The sequence below is a fragment of the Geotrypetes seraphini genome, chromosome 13 (assembly GCF_902459505.1).
Source record: "Geotrypetes seraphini chromosome 13, aGeoSer1.1, whole genome shotgun sequence".
NCBI lineage: Eukaryota > Metazoa > Chordata > Amphibia > Gymnophiona > Dermophiidae > Geotrypetes > Geotrypetes seraphini.
The window spans coordinates 12,586,412-12,608,694 of NC_047096.1; the positions used below are offsets into that span (position 1 = coordinate 12,586,412).

Here is a 22,283-nt window from a genome sequence, read left to right on the forward strand (position 1 = left end):
TGACCAGCAGGTGGAGACTGAGACAAAAACTTTTGGCTGTAATAAAAGTAGCTGTGTTTCTCCCTAATATAGTCTGTTATCAGTCTCCAAGCAGGTGTGAGTAAGCTGTTGCCAGACTTCCCTGGGTTAGTGTAGGCCTGTTGGAAGTTGTTTAGTGGCCGCCTTGTCTCCATCTGGTGCTGGACTGAGATTGGTGGGACCTTTTCGGGGTCCATCTGACCTCAGGGGTGTCGCACTCGACGGGTCACGAGTTGAATCCCTCCTCCCCTTTCCTCCACCTCCCCCAAGCCTCAGCTGTAAGCCTTGCCACCAATACCGGCAAGGCATATGGATTAGACAGCCAGTGGTGTCTGTTCTGACAAAAAATATAAAAAAAATCCTGAGGCAGTGCCAGTCTGAAGGGAAGTCTTCAATTGACAGTACTTGATTTTCATTGTTAACTGGCACTCTTTCCTTAGCTAGGTCACATATTGTGCAATGAGCACTTTTAAAAGGAAAGTGCTCATTCTGTGTCTGATAGACCGGTATAGTTCAGTCTTCACAGATGGGTTATATTCACTGTGACCAGCAGGTGGAGACTGAGACAAAAACTTGGTTGTAGTATATTAGCCAACCCAGTCTTTTCTCAGTCTCCAGCAATGTGGTAAGACTAACTTGGCTCCCCCTGTTAGGCCTGTTGGTATTTATTTTAGGATTCCTGGTTCCCCTTTTGTGCAGGATGGAGCTTGGACAGGTCTTGTTTGGGGATCCGTCAGACCTCGGAGGGGTGTCAAATATGGGGGTCTCATGCTGGGTCCCTCTTCCCCTTCCTCCACCTCCCCACATTTTTGTAGAGGTACCTCATCTTATAGCCTGTCCACCGATACCAGACAGGCCTCCAGCTTTGAGAGCCGAGGAGTCTGTTCTGAAAGGGGGAAAAAAAATCCTGAGGCTTTGCCGGTCTAAAGGGCTCTTTCTCTTTAAATTTATTGTGTTTTACTGTCTCTTTCTGCTAACCAGCTCTTTTTTCTCTAGCTAGGTCACGTCTGGAGTAATGAGCACTTTTGCAAGGGGAAAAGTGCTCATTGTAATCCAGCCTTGAGGCATTTGCGGCCGGCCTGTTTGAGCAAGGCAGGCCACTACGAAGGGAAATCTTAATCAGTATCGGGTGCCGGCGGCCAGGGATCCCCTTCGCGAGTGCCTCGTGATCGGCAGGTGTTTGCGGGGATGCCCGGCTTCCCCCGCTACCCACCCGAGAGGTTCCCCAGCCACCGATGGTCAGGCAGAAAGGATTCCCTTACCACGAAGCGGCTAGAGACTCTTAACAGCTGATGCCAGTTTTTCCTGCTTAGTGGCTGGGACGGTTTAGGCCGCTGCAGGTCTATGGAGCTTCTTTTTTTGGCAGAAAGCATCTCCATTTTTTTTTTTTTTTTTTAATTCTTTATTCCTTTTTAATCTTTCAACAAGTGTACAATAAAAATCATACATAGGCTCCATTTTTACTTAGCCTCAGGTGACCTTGCTCCTGTTTGGTGACACAGGTGGCTGCTCGTTGTACTGTGGCTCTGGGCTTGGTCAGCGGATGCAGCAACTAAGGCTAAACTAACAAAATTTCCCTTTAGGTCTTTGTTTGGCGAGGATTTAGACAAGTTGGTTCAGACCTTAACGAACTGTAAAGGTTCCCAGTCTTCCTTTGCTTAAGCCCTCTCTCCTTTCGTCAGCGCTGACATCGGGAAGACTTCCGTTCGGCTGTGTGCTGTGGCAGGGCAGGTAAGGAGAAGGAGACTAGCCTCGCGGCTCGAGTGCCATCCAACCCCGCAGGAACCCCGCATCCCTAGAGGGTGTCCCCACGGGATCCCTGCGACCCTAGGGGGTGTCCCCACGGGATCCCCATGACCCAAAGGGGAAACCCGCGGGATTCCCGTCGTCCCCATTCCCATTTAGCTCTCTACTCTGACTGTGGAAGATTGCAGACTTTTCCAAAAAGTCTGCTTTCAGAGGGTTGGTTGCTTGTTAGTGCATCCCCTGGACAACCTGCACTTCTTATTGGGGCTCCGGGACCATTCCCTTGGGAGCTTTCTCACCCCAAGTTCGACTGCTAGTGGGTTGAGTGCAGGCTGTATGGCTCCTTGGAGGTGTTTCCAGGATCGGGGACAGACTGCATTCCTCCACCAGGTGTGTGCATGGCATGTCCGAGGGTGGCGGAAGTCCCGGCTGTGGCTGTTCAGTCAATGGGGCACTCAAAAGATCGGAAGTCCAATTTTCCTGCTTCTTAAGGCAGAGGGATCTCCCTGTCTGCAGATTCAGCAATTGGGAGGGGGGGTCCTATTGAAAGAGGTTTTGGGAGGTTTCTTGATGTGCCCTAGCCCTCCCCATCCATAAAATCTCAAATTCGCCATTTTTTTTGCTGGGTTCCTGTGCTTTTCCAGGGCAATTTTAGAGTAAAATCAGCACCTGTGGTGGCCATCTTGGATTTTCACAATTTTTTTTTTTTTTTAGTTATTTCTAGCCTATGCAAGCTTCATTTTTGCAGGGCAGGATTCGGTGGACTCGGGTCCCATTTGTGGCAGATCACTGTCCAGTGTGAAGCTGTTTTCCACGTGCACTGCGGTGTGTGAAGGGGTGAAATTTGTTAGAATCCAGTGCCCTTGATCTCTGAAGGGTGTCTTGCTGCCTTTTCTGTCCAGGAGTCTGAAAAAAAGTGTCAGAGGTCCCCATAGAGCACGCAGTTGATGCTCCGGGTAAACGCAAGCACCTTTCTGGGAAAAAGTCTCAAGTCTTCCAAGAGTTCCAAGAAGGGTCCATAGGAGGAGGCTTCTGCCCCAGATAATGGTTTTTCCACTGATTTTTAATGATTTATTTAGCTAAGAAATCAATGCCACTCATCCTTCCGCAAGCATCCTACCCAGTCTTAGGGTCCCCTCCTCCCCAGTTCCTGGGGTCCCTAGTATGCTGGCAGTGCCTGTAGCTGGCTCTGATGCCTTTACAGCGGATACCATTGCTGTGGGTGATGCTGTAGCCCTTGTGGATTTCTAGAATCCAGATCCAGGTTCAGCCCCGGATCTGAGGGAGGATCCCACGGTGCACAGACTTTTCAAGCCCATGCATCTGCAGGATTTGATCTCTTGAAGCACTCCAGGGAGTTGAAACTGGAGGCTGGACAGTGTCATTACGGAATATGCCGCAATTTGCCACCATTCCTAATCATTCTGACATAGTTCGGATTTTCATGGACATTTGGGGAGGAGGGTGCCTGAGGGCCCCTTGAAATGTGCCAGGGCCATGTCTAGGCTCTTTGATATGGCGGACACTTTTAATCAATGTTTTGCTTCCCTGAAGATGGATTCTTCAGTGGCACAGGTTACTAAGCGCACTTCTCTCCCCAATGATGGGTGTGGGGGTCTTGAAGGATGTTCAAGACTGTAGAGTCGATTTCATTCTTAAGCGCCTGTTTGACTTGATGGCCATTGGAATAAAGGCAGTGACGTCGCCTCCTTTTACCAGGGCTTGCCGTTCTAAGCTACGCCATAATCCTGACACTATTGTGCGCAGGGACATTGATTTCCTGGTTTCGAGGGTGGATTAAATGGCAGATGCTCTGTATGAAATGTTGAAAGTCTTCTTTTAAGCTTTACTTCTATTCCATTTCAGTACGCTGGATTCTGTGGATCAGACAGTGCGCGACCTTAGAATTACAGGGTTCTAAGTGACAATTTTCAGTATTTTTAACTCCGATGACTTCCAGGTTCTATCTGACATGTAGATGTTACAACACTCGCGAGGATTTTTTGCAACTTAACCGTTCCTTCATTTCATAAGAAATTACATGGTTCTATGTACAGAAACTAGTCTATGCACGGGATTACAAGGTTCTAACTGCGAGCCAACTTTCGGTACAGTTAGAACCATGTAATTCTAAGGTCGCAGGTGGTCTGGTGACTTGTCCTCAAAAGAGACTTTGAGCAGGTTGCCCTTCCAGGGAAACCTTCTGTTTGGCAAGGGTCTGGATGATCTCATGGTTAGTGTGCAGACCGTAGGCCCAAGTCATTGCCTGTCAACAGGCCCTGATCTCCAGGGGCTCGGGGCACCATACTTTTTCTCCCTTCAGATGTTCCCATCAGCACTCAGGGTTGCCTCTAGCTAGCATTTTTCCTTGTCTTTTTGACCGCAGTTTGGGGTTTTCAGTGCCAACCATCCATGAAGAGCTGTCTGGCGGTGCTTGCTAAGAAGCAATTCTGACGCCAGACCTGTGCCCACCCTCCTGCGCATAGGGGGATGGCTGTTGGCCTTCCGGAAGGTATGGCAGGCTATCACCTCGGGCCGTTGGATCCTGGAGGTCCTAAGGGATAGCTTCAGGTTGATTATTTTCTGGATTTCCCTGTGGGAAGGCCAGAAAAGGCTTCAGTGGAGATTACTATATCTACAGGTTGCTGGACATATAGTGGCCATAGAGCCCATTCCGGAGCCCAACTTAGGCTCCAGGAGATACTCAATAAACTTCATCATTCCAGAGAGGCTTCAAAGATTGGAGGCCGATCCTGGACCTCAAGGCAGTGTTGAGTGCCTCGTTGCTGCTCGGACACTGTACAGTTGATGATCGCCTCAGTGACCTCAGAAATTTTTGGCCTCCCTGGATTTGACGGAGGAATATCTCCATATTCCCATCTTAACAGACCATAGGAGGTACTTGAGGTTTCATCTTTTGCAGCAGCATTACCAATTTGTGGCACTGCCCTTTGGGTTGGCGACAGCACCCAGGATCTTCACCAAAGTGATGTTGGTGGTAGCAACCATCTATGTGCCTTGGAAGTTTTTGGTTCATTCTTATCTGAACAACTGGTTGATCAATCCCATCGGCATCCGAGGGGTGTCAGACCATTTACCAAGTGGTTCAGTTGCTGCAGCACCTGGGCTGGGTGATCAACTTCAGGAAGAGTCACCTTGACCCGATGCAAGATCTGGAATACCTGAGAGTTTGCTTACACATGAGTAGGAACCAGGTGTTATACCCATGTCTTGTCAGGAGAAACTCCAACAGGTCACTGGGGACTTCCTGGCCATCCCGATTCCCATAGAGCTGGCTGTATCTCCAGGTTCTGGGGTACATGGTGGCGACGGTCGATGTGGTCCCTTGGGTCAGAGACCATTTGCATCTGATGCAGGATGCTTTGATTTCGTGCTGGAGTCCGGAACAGGATCCATTACATGCTCAACTGCCCTGGACGACTGTGGCCCAGAACTGTCTATCCTGGTAGCTGCACCCTCTCCAGGGGTGGTGCTGCGCATGGCTTCCTCTTGTCTTTCCAAAGTGGTATCTGTTTTCCATGTCAATCAGGAAATCAGGCTTCCTGCTTTTGCTTCCTCTGGTTCAAGAGAGCAGGACCGGGTATTATGGTCCCTGGATGTGTATAAGATCCTGTTGTGGTACCTGGAGGTTACAAACTATTAATCTCTCCAACCATATTTTTGTTTTGGCAGGTCCTACCCGCATGGGCGGGTGGGCAGGCTTTCAAAGCTACCATTTCCAGATGGATCCACTTTTCTTCTGCTTACATAGTGGCCGGTAAGAAGCCCTCCCATCCACCTCATGGTGAGGGCTCATTCTACCAAAGGTATCGTCCTCTTGGGTAGCGTCATCAGCGATCTCTTTGGAGGAAACTTGCAGGGCTGCTACCTGGGCATCTTTGCATACGTTCACCAAGTTTTACAGGATCAGTGTGGCAGCCAAGCAGGATTTTGCTTTTCCTTTGTTTTGGCAGCATGCTCATCAGTCCCACCCTTACTCTCTGGGACTGCTCTATGTCACAATAGTCCAGGAATAGAGTGGGATTGTACAAGAATGAAAGATTAGGTTCTTTTCTTTGCTAATTTTCTTTCTTGTAAATCTGCACTCTGTTCCTGGAACCTGTCCTGGAAACTGCTGACTCGCCGATTGTCTGCCTTTACAAGTACTGGTAAGCTGGATTTCTGTTTTCTGACCTGCCTTTATAACAGTGTCATCAGAATGTTTAGTACTTAGTTTTGGGGGTCCTTAGTTCAGGCATCCCCTTCTGACAGTGCAGGCTGTCTCCTTATAGCACTGGTTTTTGTCGTTCAGATTCCTTATGTTTAATGACCTGTTTCAATTGTTGCTGTTTCTTATAAATTTCTTGTTAGATGGCAAACTCAAGTCTTTTGCACAGTTGCGAGACGAGTTTGATCTCCCACCCACTGATTATTTTGCTTATATACAGATCCAACATTATATTTCCTCCTTACCTTCTAGTTCTTTACAGGCCTCATGCCAAGAGCTGTTATCTACGGCTTTTACCATTGGTTCTCAACTTCCCGTCCCTCTTAAGTTCCATCATCGCCATTTGAAAGATGAGTCCCCGTTGTTTGACCATTCCAAGTTGCGTGATGCTTGGGCTCATGATCTCGCTGTGGAGTTACCATCTGATGCCCTTTTGCAGGCTGTCAGTCAGCTACCTGCCTTTAGGAAATACACCACATTTTGGGAGCAACATTACGAGTTGGTCTTTCGTTTGTATATCTCTCCGAAAAGGGCTTACTTAGCACACTTCCGTGAAACTGCTCTCTGCCTTCGCTGCCGGGCCCCTGATGCGGGCTTGGGACACATGTTTTGGTCCTGCCCTAATGTTCAAGACTTTTGGACTGATATTTTTGTTTTCATGGAGAGAATTTGGGACATTACCATTCGCCGTTCCCCATTGCTATTATTTGGGGTTGTCCCCCATTATTTTCCTCGCCTGAAGGGAGTGGCAGCCTTCCTCAAGTGGACTGTACTTGTAGCTCTGAAATGTATCTTGTTGAAATGGCTTGAGGCAGATGCTCCGGTTTACTCACTCTGGCGTTGCTGGATGATTACTCTCATGATGTGGGAAAGGAGGGATGTGCAGGATCTTTCTACTCTCCCAGGCCGTGTTTTTCAGCGAACCTGGGAACCATTTTGGACGACCCTGACTCCTTTGGCTCGCAGTAGGGTGCTGAACTGTTGAATTTAATTCTATGCCTAATTTTGTTCTGACTGGTAAACCTGTTCTTTTGTGTGTTTTCTTGATGCTGAATTTTTGAAGGAGGACCCAGGGGGGGGGGGTGCAGTTTGTTTGGGTTTCTTTCGGGAGGGGGGGGATGTTGGGAAGGGTTGCGATCTTTGGGGGTTGGTTTTGTTTGCCTACAATGTTGAGCAGTTTTTTGTTGGTTTTTTTTTTTTTTTTTTGCATCATTGCTTTGTATCAGTTTTTCACTTGCTCAATAAAAATATCCTTACCATAAATTTCTTGTTATGAGCAGATTAGACTTTTGTCAGGGAGTGTCCCCGTACCCCTCTTTTGCCTTTGTCTTCTACAGATGTTCCTGGCTGCTTTAACAAACTGATTCCTGGGGGGACAGTCATGAGGTAAGAGGGGAGTGGCTTAAGTCTCTGAATAATGAGGCTTCCTATAAGTTCTGGCAAGTATAGAAAAATGACCCAATAGTCCTGGAATAGTGTTGATTTACAAGAAAGAAGTTTAGCAAAGGTAAGAACCTAATCTTGCGTTCCCTTTTAACAGATTAATAGTGGTTTAATGTGTTATCAGACAGATTTTTTTCCATATAACTGAAAATATGAGCACACAAGTATGCATTTGCTACCTGCTTGCAGATATGTAATTCCATTTGTATAGGAGACCCTCTGTTGTAGTAAGCTGCATACAAAAAAGTAGGAGTAGACCTAAAGGCATACATTGAAAACAGAGTCATCAGAGATGTGTGTTTGGGTTTTGGGTTTTTTTAAATGCTAAGGTTTATTGGCATAAAGATATGCAAGAGCCAATGAAGGGTCCAAAATAGGCCAAATGTTCAAAAAAAGGGTTAATAAGCAGTGTTCAAAGAACTCCAAGGTGCTGCGTTTTGACATAAACCACCTGCTTCGGGAGTCACAGTTGAAAGTTTTGAGCACAACAACAAATTACTCCAACAACGTGAAACCAGATTGCAACAGATACAATATACTGACACTTTTCGAAGTCTTGCAAGAGGCTTCCTGTTCAAACTAGTTTCACGTTGGGAATGATTTGTCTACATGTAACTGCTCAAAATCTTAAGATGTTTGACTCCTGACACAGGTGATCATGCTGAAACATGGTACTGTGTTGAGTTCTTTGAGTATTGCCTTTTGACCCACCCTTTTTTGTTGTTCGATCCATAGGGGTAACTTTTTTTGTGTGTGTGTATGTGGTAGTAGGTTGCGTATCATTTGTTTAGCTGCTGGAGTAAGAGAAGGTACTTGAAATCCACATAACTTTAAAATAGTATAGTGTTGCTTCCCTGTAACCTAAAGAAATTAAAAAGGAACTTTTAATAGACAACTATTTTACTTCAAATTGTCAAGTATATTTCTAGTACAGAAATAAAATTCACAAAGTTTGATAGAATAAAATGATCTATAGTAGAATGTCTGTATGAATTCTGGAGTCACAGGGGAGGCGATATAGATAGGTTGCAGCACTAGCCTTCATTTATTGTACCTGTAGCACTTGTGATCAGTTATTTGCTTGGTATTCTTTGCAGGAAAATCCAGCGCTGGAAATTTTCTTCTGAATCCTTTAGATCCGTTGAATGCAGATAAATTGAAAGTCAAGATAGCAGACCTTGGAAATGCATGCTGGGTGGTAAGCCCCCACTTATATCAAACTGAAGGTAGTATAACTGTGTTCAAAATGGAATAGAGGAGGATGAGTGTGACTAGAGGCTAGATGAAAAACTTGTTAATTTTCTTTCCTTGAGTCCAACTGGCCAGTTCAGAACATACAAGTTTTGCCCATCAGCCAGCAGATGGAGATAGACATAAGCAAATGTGAACTGTCAATATGAAAATAATCCTTATCAACATCCAGAGAAGAGAATTCAAGGCTGCAGAGCAAGAAATCACATTCTCAGGGTATCAGAGCTGCTGACTCCTCTATTGATCACACAGGACAGCAAAGTAGCCAGAATTGCTCCAAGAATCTCTTCTCTGTTTACATGGTAGGTCTTTGGTCTGGTGTGTTTGGACTTGAAGAAAGAAAACTAGCAGGTAATAACCACATTTTTGTTTCCTTTTTGTCCTAATCAGACAACTCAGAATGTGTGCAGTGTACCAATGCAATCCATTACACTGAGTGGGAGTAACAGCATAGTTATTGTCCTTGTAATCCAAGGACAGCAGGCAGATATTCACATTTGTACATATGAGAGTGGTGTCATCCGTGGAACCCAGTATGGGCAATGCAAAAGTGCATTGTCACTTTAAACCTTTTGCAAGTCTACACATACTGCACCTGTGCCAGTGCCTTTCTGCCAGACGTTGGCTCACAGGACCATCAGTTCAGTAAAAAAAAAAAAAAAGCTAAGAAGCCAACTAGGGGAAGTGGGAGGGTTGTGAGAATATCTGCCTACCTATCCTAGGACAAACGGACAGTATATTCTCACATGTGGGGCTCCCTAGCTATCAAGATAATACTTAAAATCTTAGTGAAACCAAAAGAGCTGGAGGGAAGTTGGCATTTCAGTGGAGAATAAATTCTGTAGAACAGTCTATGCCATCTGGAATGATTCTCCAAACAATAGCGGGATAGGAATGCATGAATTGAGGACCAGGTGGCTGATTTACAGATGGTCTAAAATGGGAATGGAACATAAGTGAGCTACTGAAGTCTCTATTGCTTTAATTTTATGCGCAGTAATATGGCTATCTAGTATCAGCCCAAGCTCAGCAAAAGGAAATATACTCTGCTAGACAAAGTGAGATGATTCTCTTGGTGACAGGAGATCCAAGTCTGTTTGTATTGAATGAATGAAATAGTTGAGTGAATGTTCTATGAGGTTTGATGTGATCCAAATAATATGCAAGAGCATGTTTACAGTCCGATGTATGGCGTGCTGCTTCACCAGGGTAAGAATGTGGTCTTGGAAAGAAGACAAGAACAACTATGGATTGATTCAGATGAAATTCTGAGATGACTTTTTGGAAGGAAATTGGAATGTGTGCAAAGAACCACCTTGTCATGGTGTGTGTTAGATGCCTTCGATTCGTATTTGAGTCCTAGTTTTCTTATTTTTTTATTTTTTTTGGACTCTGTGCAGCGCTGCATGTGTCTGGCAGCTATATAGAAATAACTAATAGTAGTAGAAGTAGCTTGATGAACATGGTTTTTTCATGTCAGAATACAGAAGTAGATTGTCGGGCCTGCCTTCTACGCAGTATAAAGTCAGTATCACATCAAACATGATCCTCTGCCTCCAACATTGCTCATCTGTTAGTGCAGAAAACAAAAGGAATTGACCCCAAAATATCCACAAAGAAGAAAATCCAGAGAAAACCAAAAAAACTCTGTGGAGTGACGATGTTCCTAAATGTTCCTATTTGAAAGTATCAAAGTTCCAAAGGTACACTAATCATCCACATAAAATAATTCCATCCACATAAAAGTAAATCATCCACATAAGAGCCTTAAAGGATCTAGTCCGCTAGGGATACAGGACCCAACACGGTCCGCGTTTCGACAAAAAGTCGTCTTCAGGGGTCCCTGGGGGTCCTATAAAGGTGAGTACGTGGGAAACAATTGTATGGTGAGCCGGAAGTGAGACACTGCTTGCATTTGCAATGGAAAGCTTGAGGTTTTGAAGACTTTGAGGATGACAATGTGGTCACAAGTCTTCATGCCTCTTTATTTATTGGGGGGCCTCCTCAATCTTTTCTCCAAGCAATTCACCTCCCAGCCATGGTATATTGGCCAATTGGTCTTGGATATTGGTATATAGGTTTGACATTCATAGCCTGGTTGTCTCAGAGCAGTCGAGAGTAGTGATGCATGTGAGGACATCAAATGTGTCAAAAACAGAATGTGCCATATATTTTTGTTTCTAAGAGGTCATTAGAAACATGTTGAAAAGCATTCAGTTGATCCTCAGGAATGTACTGTTTATAGTGGGTTCTCTTTTGAAGAAGAGACTTCAAATAAAAACTCTCTCCAAAATGTTTTCAAATTGGAGCTGATGATCCTTTAGTGATCTCTTCTGCAATTTAGAACAGCAAAAATAAGGTCAGTGGTGAGGACCTAGACACTGGGTACACCAGTTGTGTGGGTCAGTAACTGAAATGGTCCTGTTGCACCGAGTGCACTCCTTGAAGCTACTAGAAGGCTTGGCCTTCAAGAGGAACACCACCGATGCAAAATTGAAGGACTCAATTGTGCAGGGAGGTCGAGTAGATGTAATAACGGAAAAAGCTCAATGTTCCTGGCCTGTAAACAGGCTGAGGTGAGCCTGAAGGTTCCAAAAATGAAAAAATTGGTAAAAATTTGAAAAATTTACCAAGGGGAAGGAAAAATAAAAGAAAATTTAGAAACTGTAGTAAAATTCAAACAGGAAGGCACTACAAAAGCAGTCTGATGCACAGGAGATAAAAAATACACAGCTGCTCAGCTGCATAGAAAACTGAGAACTGCATTATCCTGCGAGCCGACGTCAGGCAGGAAGGCACTAGTACAGGTATTTTTGAGCCATTTTTTTGGCACCAGAATGCTGCTGTGTTGGCCATCTTCAAATCACCTCATTTTGCCTCAAAACTGGTAGGGATAACATCCTCAGCATCTTTTTTTTTTTTTTACCCCTAATTCATGTTCATGCCAGTTTGCGTTGGATGGATGCCGGAAGAGTGCCCTTGTGCTACATGCCACACAGCATGTGAAGGGGAGTCTGGAATGTCAGGCTTAACCTCCCCTTTGGTCTAGGACTGAGAAACCTCTGGAGGTCCTGCCCACTGAGTTGGATGCTTCTTATCTCTCCGATGGGCTTGGTCGGCGGATGTGGCCTCAAAGGCTCAGCTGACAAAATTTCCCTTTTGGGGGTCTTTCTTGTTTGAGGATTTGGACAAGTTGGTTCAGACCTTAACAGACTCTAAGGTGTCTTGTCTTCCTGAGTACCGTGCCCGCCTTCATAAGATGGCGTTGCTTGGGGTATTTTGCATGATTTCTGAAGATACCCTATTTCTTTTCTGGCCACCGGATCCTCTCAGTCGTTTCTTTCAGCACATGCAGTCCTTTCGTGGGGCCCATCGGGGAGGGGGGACGTGATACTTTCCCCACCGCCTATCCTGCCCAATGATTCCTTGCCAGCGCCTCCCCTGTTCTGGTGAGTGCCCGGTTGTGAGATTTTTACCAGATGTTGGAAGTGATCACGACAGATAACATAAGAACCTAAGCAATGCCTCTGCTGGGTCAGACCTGAGGTCCATCGCGCCCAGCAGCCCGCTCACGCGGCAGCCCAACAGGTTCAGGACCTGCATAGTAATCTTCTATCTATACCCTTCTATCCCCTTTTCCAGCAGGAAATTGTCCAATCCTTTCTTGAACCCCAGTACCGTACTCTGCCCTATTACGCTCTGTGGAAGCGCATTCCAGATGTCCACCACACTTTGGGTAAAGAAGAACTTCCTAGCATTCGTTTTGAATCTGTCCCCTTTCAGCTTTTCTGAATGCCCTCTTGTTCTTTTATTTTCCAAAAGTTTGAAGAATCTGTCCCTCTCCACTCTCTCTATGCCCTTCATGATCTTGTAAGTCTCTATCATATCCCCTCTAAGTCTCCTCTTCTCCAGGGAAAAGAGACCCAGTTTCTCTAATCTCTCAGCGTATGAAAGGTTTTCCATCCCTTTTATCAGACGTGTCGCTCTCCTCTGAACCCTCTCAAATAACGCCATGTCTTTCTTAAGGTACGGAGACCAATATTGGACGCAGTACTTCAGATGCGGGCGCACCATCGCCCGATACAACGGCAGGATAACTTCTTTCGTTCTGGTAGTAATACCCTTCTTGATTATACCTAGCATTCTATTCGCTCTCTTAGCGGCCGCTGCACACTGCGCCGTCTGTTTCATTATCATGTCCACCATTACCCCCAAGTCCCTTTCCTAGGTACTCTCTTTCAATAAGATCCCTCCCATTGTATAGTTGTACCTCAGGTTTCTGCTTCCCACATGCAATACTTTACATTTCTCAATGTTGAACTTCATATGCCATCTCGTCACCCATTCCCCTAGTTTGTTCAGGTCCCTTTGCAATTTACACAGTCTTCCTTAGTCCGAGCTCCACTAAATAGTTTGGTGTCGTACACAAATTTTATTATCTCACACTTCGTCCCTGTTTCTAGATCATTTATGAATATATTAAACAGCAGCGGCCCGAGCACCGAGCCCTGCGGAACACCACTCGTGACCCTCCTCCAGTCCGAGTAGTGGCCCTTCACCCCTACCCTCTGTTTCCTACCCGCCAACCAGTTTCTGATCAGTGGGTCCTGGAGGTGATTCGGGATGGTTATGCTCTGGAGTTTGCCTGCTTATTGCCAGGTCATTTTCTCACTTCTCCTTGTCATGCGGCATGGAAGAAGGGGGTTTTTCACCAGACGCTTCGAAGATTGCTAGATCTCAAAGCGGTAGTTCCAGTGCCCTCTCAGGAGTGTTGCACCGGCAGGTATTCCATTTACTTCGTGGTGCCCAAGACAGAGGGGACTTTTCAGCCCATCTGGGATCTGAAGGGGGGTCAACAGGGCTCTCCGAGTTCCGGGGTTTTTTTGCATGGAGACCCTGAGATCTGTCATTTTGGCAATTCAGCCACGGGAATTCCTGGCTTAACTTGATTTGACAGAGGCCTACTTTTATATTCCGATTCAGGCCTCCCATCAGCGGTTCCTTTGCTTTGCTATCTTGGGACAGCACTATTAATTTTCTGCACTTCATTTTGGTCTTGCCACGGCTCTGTGGATGTTCATCAAAATTATTGTGGTCGTGGTGACGGCTTTGCGCAAGGAGGGCATTCTGGTTCATCCCTATCTGGACAACTGGTTGATCCAAGCAAAGTATTTTCAGGAGATCTCCCGGATTACAGCTCAGGTTGTAGAGTTCTTACAGTCACTGGGAAGGGTAGTCAACCTGTCCAAGAGTCAGTTGACTCCGTCTTGGCGCCTGGAGTACCTTGGGATTCTCTTTGACACCTCCTTGGGGGTTTCCATAATCAGGAAGATGTCTTGGTTATTGTCTGTGATGAGGTCACTTAGAATGGCATCTTTGTTTACGGATCTTGCATGTGCAAGGGCAATTCTGAGGCTTTTTTGTGCAGGTAATGCGGGGGGAGGGGAGGGGGAGGGACAGGCTTAAGATAGCAAGATCTGTGTGCTAGGGGTTTGTTGCAGGGGAGGTGGTTTAGCTCTGCCCTGGCCTCTGATTACTGGGATGGGTGAATACATGTTGGTCAGGAGAGATGTTGTCCAGAAGTAGAAGTGGGGTTGTGTTAAGCAGGTAATGGGAGACTATATCTGTGTTGTAACCAACTGCCTGCACAGATCAGATCACTGAACTCATTGATGAGCTTCTGAACAGTAAAAACCTTCCTCTTCATCTGAACTACCTCCAGCAAACAGTTCCCCTATACTCTCTTCTTCCGATGAACGCTGTTATACAATCAGCAGGTAACACCTCCTGACTACTATAAACATCTCTCTGCATCCTGTCATGTCCTATGCTACCATGGCTGTCCTATGTAATGTTCCATGAATGTCTAATAACTGACTGTCTACTGTAAGCTTCTGTGAACATACTTTTGTAACCCGTTCTGAGCTCACGGGAGCACGGGTTATAAATCTAAATAAATAAATGAATTTGTAGAGCTATGCTCTATACCATTGTTTTTCAACCTTTTTACACCCGTTTACCGGCAGAAATAAAATAATTATTTTGTGGACCAGCAAACTACTAAGACTGAAAAAAACAAACACATTTCCGCCCCGTCTCCGCAAGCTTGGTCCCCGCAAACCATCTGATCCCATCCGCACAAGCCTCAGTTATGATTTTATGTTGAACGTATTTTATTAAAGTATAAAAAGAAACAATATTCTGTACAATTGTCATTTTATAAATACAAATATACAGAGCAAGGACCAACAAAACCCTTATCTCCCCTCACCTTCACATATATCCCCTCTACTATCAAGAAAACTGAACAAGCCAAATTATTATAGAATGCTACACAGAAATATCATGCTAACAGAATACTGCAGTCACACATGACAGGAATAGAGTTAGGGGAGTGCCCCCTAGTCAGAGAGAGAGCCCTAAGCCAGCTGGAAGCTAAAGAAGCACTGCCTGGGCTTTGCAGTCCCCAGTTATGTCTCTAGCAGGATATATATTTCAAATCTGATATATTCTAATGACAAAATAGAAATAAAATGATTTATTTCTACCTTTTGTTGTCTCTGGTTTCTGCTTTTATCTTCTTTTCACTCTTTTCCTTCCAGCGTCTGCCCCTTCCAGAAACTGTCTGTCTTCTCCTGCCATATCTCCTGTAGACTCCCCCCCCCCTTGGTCTGGCATCAGTCATCTTCCCTCTGTTCCCTCATGGTCTGGCATCTTTCTCCTTTCATCTCTCGCTCCCCCTATGGTTTTTAGCATCTCTCTCTTCTCCGCTCAGATTTGATATCTGTCTCCTTCCCCGTTCTCTGGCATCTCTTTCTCCTCTCTCTCTTCCCTAGTCCTCCTTTATTTTCTGCCTCCATCTAAATTAAATTATTTCTTACTATGCAGTCCTCAGTTTCCCTCTTTTCACTGTGTCTATTCACAGCATGCCACCCCTTTTCTTCACCCCTACACTATCTCACTAACTATCTTCTTCCCAGCATATGTCCTTTTTCTTTATCCCTCCTTCCATCAAGTATGTGTTCTCTTTCTTCACTTCCATTGAGCATTTGCTCTCCCTTCTCCCCACTTCCATCAACTGCCCCCTTCTCTCAATCTCTCCATCCACCACAGGCCCATCTCTCTCCCTTCCTCTCACCTTTCTTTCCAATTTTGGCAACAAGATCGGCAACAGGACTCCTTTTCCTCCCCCGTCATCAACAGCACTTCAGATCGTCAACGCGATGCTCAGTCCAAAGCTTTCCTCTGACTTGAACTGCCTGGGCAGAAACAGGAAGCGGAGTCAGAGGGAAGCTTTGGGCTGAGCACTGCAATGATGATCTGAAGTGGCAATGACGATCTGAAGTGCCGTTGATGCCGGGGGGAAAATGAGTCCCGTTGCCAAACTTGAGTGCCGTCGTGGGAGGGGGGTGGGGCCCGTTGCCGATATTGAATTGCGTCATGGGGGTGGAGCCTCCGATGCAGCTCATCACTGTTGCAGCCCAGACGCTGCTGATGGCCCCAATCCGATCTTGCTGGCCTTTTGCGGACCGGCAGGAATTTTCTGTTGACTGGCACTGGAATGCGGACTGGCGGTTGAAGGACAGTGCTCTATACTGTATACTCTATACCAGGGGTGGGCAAACTTTTTGACTCATGGGCCACAATGATTTCTTAAATTTTGACAGGGGCCAGGCGACCGGGGGTGGGGGGGGGGGGGAAGAGAGAGGGACCCACGGTGTGCGAGGAGTTGCTATGATACTGTCATTTCTGCGAGCTTCTCTCTCTCTCTCCCCGCGCCTCACTATACCTCTATCTCTGTAGTTCCTAAAATTCTTTTAATGTTAAACCTTCCCAAACTTTCACTTATATTCCAATCTTATCTTATTTAAAACACATTGGCATAATTTCTCAACATCAACTGACTTAATTCATTTATTACTTCATGCAGTTTACAAAACTGTGAATGTTGTGAAAATATGATTGACATTGTTTATGAATGGGGCATGGGGTTTGGATTGAATACTGCATCTTCTCTTCTTTCCCTTCCAAGCATAAACACTTCACAGAGGATATTCAAACAAGGCAGTACCGATCCCTGGAGGTCCTGATTGGCTCTGGATACAGCACACCAGCTGATATTTGGAGCACAGCTTGTATGGTGAGTGTTTGCATCAAGCTGTTTATACATCTAAGAAACTAAAGTGCATTTATGTTGCACCCTAAGACTTTTGACTACTTTTTGGAGTGTTTTTCTTGATTTCTGAATTTCTAAGTGTCAAACTTTTTTAGCTCTGGCACTCTAAACGGAGCAAATGTTTATCATGGCACATTATAATTGAAATTAAAAAACTGCAAAACTAACAAAAAAATTAAATTTGAGTTATTTATTTAAAGTTATTTAAGCTATGTATGGGTAATTGTAATAATGGTGAAACTAAAGTAGATAGAATTGCTAATCATCGACATTGTTATTTGTATTGGGAGGAGAGGGAAGGAAGGGTTTTAAATTTTAGCAACAAGTGTTATACATATTATGTAATACATACATTTTCAGTTATTATTGTACATGAATTTAGAATGATATATTGTATTTACAGTGGTACATGAAAGAAAATCAAGTGTATATTTTATGAGATCGTTTAAATTTCTATGTTACACTTGTTGTAGTATGAAAAATGAATAAAAATTTTAAAACGAAAAGAATTGCTAATCATTGCGATGAATGTGCTTGTTTTTGAGTGCAAATTAACTCAAAATGCGGCTGCATAGTTGACAAGCAAACAGGCATTTCACCATCCACCATCTGCAGTCATTCTTTTTTCCCTGATTTAATTTGTCAAAGCTGAAAATCCAAGTTTGCAAAGATAAGCAGATCCAAAATGCTGCTGCATGCCTTATTGTTCATGCTTCGAAATTCTGTGTGATGCTTAAGGCGCTTCAGTATAATTGTCTGTCGAGTGTTCCCGCTCTCCTGAAGTGGCATTGCCGCTTGCGTGAGCTAAGGTCTTCAGACAGTTTGAGTTTAAAAGTTCCGTCATTAGCAGCTGAGAGTCCGTGCTTTCTGTGCAGGGCCTGGTGCTGTGGAACGCCTTACCTCTGTCTTTACGCTAATCTAACATGCTGTGGCAATTTAGAAAAGAAATGAAAACTGTGCTGTTTGAGCGCTTCTTTGGTGTGAGCCCTGTGACAGCTTGAGCAATGGTAGTTCTCTTTTATGCTGTTTACAATTTGGTGTTTTGTAATTGTATATATTGTTTTGTATATTTGGGGTTTTTTTGTTCTCCGCTTAGATTTGTGAATAGGTGGGTTATAAATAATTTTAAATAAATAAAATTGAATAAGGATAAAACTAAATTATGTTTATTAAATCATCCTAATATGAATTGTGAAACTAAAATATTAACCATAAATAAGATGGATTATCCACTGACTAAAGTAATAAGAATATTAGGAGTTCATTTTGATCACAGCCTTTCACTTTTACCTCAGGTCAACTTGTTAATAAAAAGGTCTTTTCTGGAAACTTGGATTAGAAAGTACTTAGATAATTATCAATTCCACCTATTAGTATAATCTGTAGTTTTGTCTCAGCTGGGCTACTGAAGTGTCATCTTTTTAGATTGCCTTAAATTTATAATTTAAAAACTCCAAACACTACAGAATACAGCCATTAGATTAATCTTAGATTGAAAAAAAAAGTGATAAGATTACACCTTATTTATGTGAATTACTCTGACTACCTATAGAAGGGAGAATACTTTATAAATTTTATTTTATTTAAAACACGGTTTGGAGACACTCCTGATTATATGGCACATCTCGTTAAATTTTCTAATCCATCTTTGAACCTAAAACAATGATACTTTTCGGTATCCAGTCATTAGGAACATTAGATACAATAGAACTTTTACTCCACATAGGCATATCAAGCAGCAAAACTGTGGGAGAGTGTGGCGCAGTGGTTAAAGCTACAGCCTCAGCACTCTGAAGTTGTGGGTTCAAACCTACGCTGATCCTTGTAACCCTGGGCAAGTCACTTAATCCCCCCATTGCCCCAGGTACATTAGATAGTTTGTGAGCCCACTGAGACAGAGAGGGAAAAATGCTCGAGTACCTGAATAAATTATATAAACCATTCTGCGCTTTCCTGGGAGAACGGTATAGAAAATTAAAATAAATAAAACTAATATTAACCAGCAATCTAATTATAAATGTTTCAAAAAAGACTGAAAGACTATCTATTTCATGAATTTTACTAATTCCTAAATATTGTAAACACTAGTTTTTAATTTGGTTTTACCATAATTACTTATGTAAACCACTGTGAACTTCATGAAGGTATTGACGGTATAAAAATTGTATTATATCTGCCTGCTGTCCTTGGATAACACCTGTTACAGGTAAATAACTGCTATGTTGTAGAGCCAAGTGTAACTGGGTAAGCATGCTAATTCCTCTAATGCTTTACAGGCCTTTGAATTGGCAACAGGAGACTACCTTTTTGAACCACACTCGGGGGAGGATTATTCCCGCGATGAAGGTGAGTGTGATTTTAGCTTATGTTAGAGATAACTCTGTGTGCAGCATTGGATATGGTGTTAAATATTCTGACACATGTCCTTGTTCCAAAGCTTGCAGTTTAAGTGGCACTGTAATGTTTTTGTTCACAGTTTATCTCTGCTATGGTCAGAAATTTCTAATTTTAATCTTACTAGAAGGTTTGGGAAATTGGATTTCTTCAATAAGTTAGTAACATTTCTAGGTATTCATATTTGGATTCTGGTTTAGATTCAGATTAGGGGATGTTAGGCTCAGAAATGTTCCATAACCAGAATGTAGTATTTTTTCTTTTTTTTTTTTTTCCAAATCTTTATTCATTTTAACATATACATCAAGTGTACATTAAAATATGAACACAACATATTACATTATCACTTGATAATTCCATAACAATATATACCTAAAAGATTTATATCCCACCCCATCTCATATCTATACATGAATAATATAATTCCTATGTATATTAATCAATTAAATTATGCACATATATATTAAATTATCATAACCCACCCATCCCCCATTCTGTCAATTATCATATAAGGAAAAAGAATAATAAATTAACATTAATCATTATAATAATTTATTATTGTAGTATTTTTTCTAAGTAAAATCAAGCTTGTGTAGCAGTAATGTAAACAATCTCTTAACATTTTAGGTCAAGATCATGTCAGGTTTGATAGTAATTGAAATGCTATCAAAAGTTCTTAATAGGGTAAAATTGTTTTGCTTTCAAACACTTCTACACTGAATCAGGCATGCATCTTGGTTAGAACCTGGTTTATTGTACTATTTTAAATGTAAAGCTAGCTAGTAATTGAACAGGCTAAATATTGATGCTTAATTTTATTTAGAAATTCCAAGTTCTGAAATATTAATGTCTACATAATTAGCAGGCATTCCTAATCTTGAAGACTGGTTTGTTTGGATTTTTTTTTTTTTGCAGCTCTAAGGAGTTGCTTAATATTCTAGTGCAACAGACACACTATTCCTGAACCTGTGGGTAGTCAATCCCTTCTTGTGAGAATTCTTGTAGAGAGCCTCATTAGCATTATTTTGCTCTGCCTTCCATCTCTCTGGGCTATCCTCCAATTCCTCAGTTGTCTCTTTACAAGTGAGATGGTAAGAACCAATTATTCAGTACTATGGACATTGAAAAGACCTCGCAACCATTGATGTCGAAGACTCAAGCATCGACATCGGTATCGGGAGATCTTGCACCATCAGGTAAGCCAGCTAAGAAGCCACCAGCTTCCCAATGGGTGTCGCAGGTCATTGAAGCATAGAGTCCCTCGAAGGCCAAGCGGCAATGCTCCCCCCCCCCCCCATTGCAGCTTGCCTTGTCTTCGAGGTGTGCATCCTTGTCAAGGTCACCCTGTCCAAGGCACCGTCGGTACTGACAGATAAGCCACAGGTACCAGCGCTTTCCTGCAGTACGGGGTCCTCCCGTTCGGGCTTGCTTCCTCCCACGAGTCTTCACGAAGTGCCTCGTGGTGGTGGCGGCGGCTCTGCGGTCGATTGGCCTTCAGGTCTTTCCGTACCTCGACGACTGGTTAATCAAGGCCTTGATGAAAAAGGAGGTTATTTCAGCGACCTGTCAGACTATTACCTTCCTTCAGAGTCTGGGGTTCGAGGTGAACTTCTCAAAGTCTCAGTTGTGCCCCTCTCAGTCCCTCCAATTTATCGGGGCCATGCTGGACACGGTTCACCTCCGGTCATTCCTGCCCCCCCCCCCCCCTAAGCAGGCTGAGCCAGCAGGTTTCCCTGCGGACTTCGGTCTCGGCCAAGCAGATGATGGTCCTTTTGGGACACATGGCCTCCAGCGTGCATGTCGCACCATTCGAGGCTGCATCTAAGGGTCCCTCAGTGGACTCTGGCCTCTCAGTGGCGGCAGGATCGGGATCCCATTTCTCATCGCATTGCGGTGACTCCTTCCTTGAAACGCTCGCTCCGTTGGTGGACCAGCTCTTCTAATTTTTCCAGAGGGTTGCTCTTTCTCGCTCCTCAGCTTCACAAGGTCCTGACGACGGACTCCTTGGCGTATGCTTGGGGGGCACATCTCGACGATCTGCGTACGCAGGGCCTTTGGTCGAGTGTGGACCGTCGTTGTCACATCAACTTGTTGGAGCTTCGGGCCATTTACAATGCCATGGTGGCCTTCCGCCATTTGCTTCGGGATCGGGTGGTCCTGGTACGCACAGACAACCAGGTAGCGATGTATTACGTCAACAAGCAGGGGGGTACGGGTTCCCTGTCTCTCTGCAAGGAGGCTCTTCGCCTTTGGAATTGGGCGTTCCACCACAACATCTTTCTTCGTGCGGTTTACATCCAGAACGAACACAACTGCCTGGTGGACAAGTTAAGCCGCCTTCTGCAGCCGCACGAATGGTCTCTCCATTCCCAGACTCTGCGTCAGGTGTTTCTTTGGTGGGGGACTCCGCAGATAGATCTCTTCGCCTCGCTCCTCAATCACAAGTTGCCTCTTTTCTGCTCTAGGGTGTTCTCCCCGGATCGTCTCGAGGCCGATGCGTTCCTTTTGGATTGGACGGGCAGGTTCCTGTATGCGTTTCCTCCCTTCCCGTTGATTCTGAGGACGCTTGTCCATCTCAAGTCTGCCCGCGCCTCCATGATTCTGATCACTCCTCGGTGGCCTCGGTAGCGGTGGTTTTCCCTGCTTCTTCAACTCAGTGTCAGGGATCCTCTGCTTCTGCCTGTGTTTCCTTCTCTGCTGTCTCAGAGTTGGGGTTCGCTGTTGCATCCCAATCTGCAGTCTCTACATCTGACGGCTTGGTTCCTTTCCACCTGACTCCTTCCCTTGAGTTGTCCCAATCGGTGAGGGATGTTTTGGAAGCTTCTTGGAAAGCTTCTACTAGGCAGTGTTATGCCCAGAAGTGGACTAGATTCGCCACGTGGTGTGCTTTGAATCAGGTGGAACCTTTGTCTGCTTCTTTATCTTCGGTTTTGGATTATTTGCTTCATTTGTCTCGGTCTGGCCTCAAGACCAATTCTGTTCGTGTACATCTTAGTGCGATTGCTGCCTTCCATCGGCAGCTTGATG

The 22,283-nt window shown here is 44.4% G+C and overlaps 1 protein-coding gene across 2 annotated transcripts in view; it reads left to right on the forward strand.

The window, feature by feature from the left end:
• Nucleotides 1–22,283, forward strand: part of SRPK1 (SRSF protein kinase 1) — an 82,855-nt gene that overhangs the window by 44,289 nt on the left and 16,283 nt on the right. For both annotated transcript variants that reach the window (XM_033917541.1, XM_033917542.1), the window contains 3 exons: nt 8,533–8,633; nt 16,719–16,826; nt 19,139–19,208. In XM_033917541.1, coding sequence (XP_033773432.1) covers nt 8,533–8,633; nt 16,719–16,826; nt 19,139–19,208 — 279 coding nt within the window. The remainder of the gene's footprint in view (nt 1–8,532; nt 8,634–16,718; nt 16,827–19,138; nt 19,209–22,283) is intronic.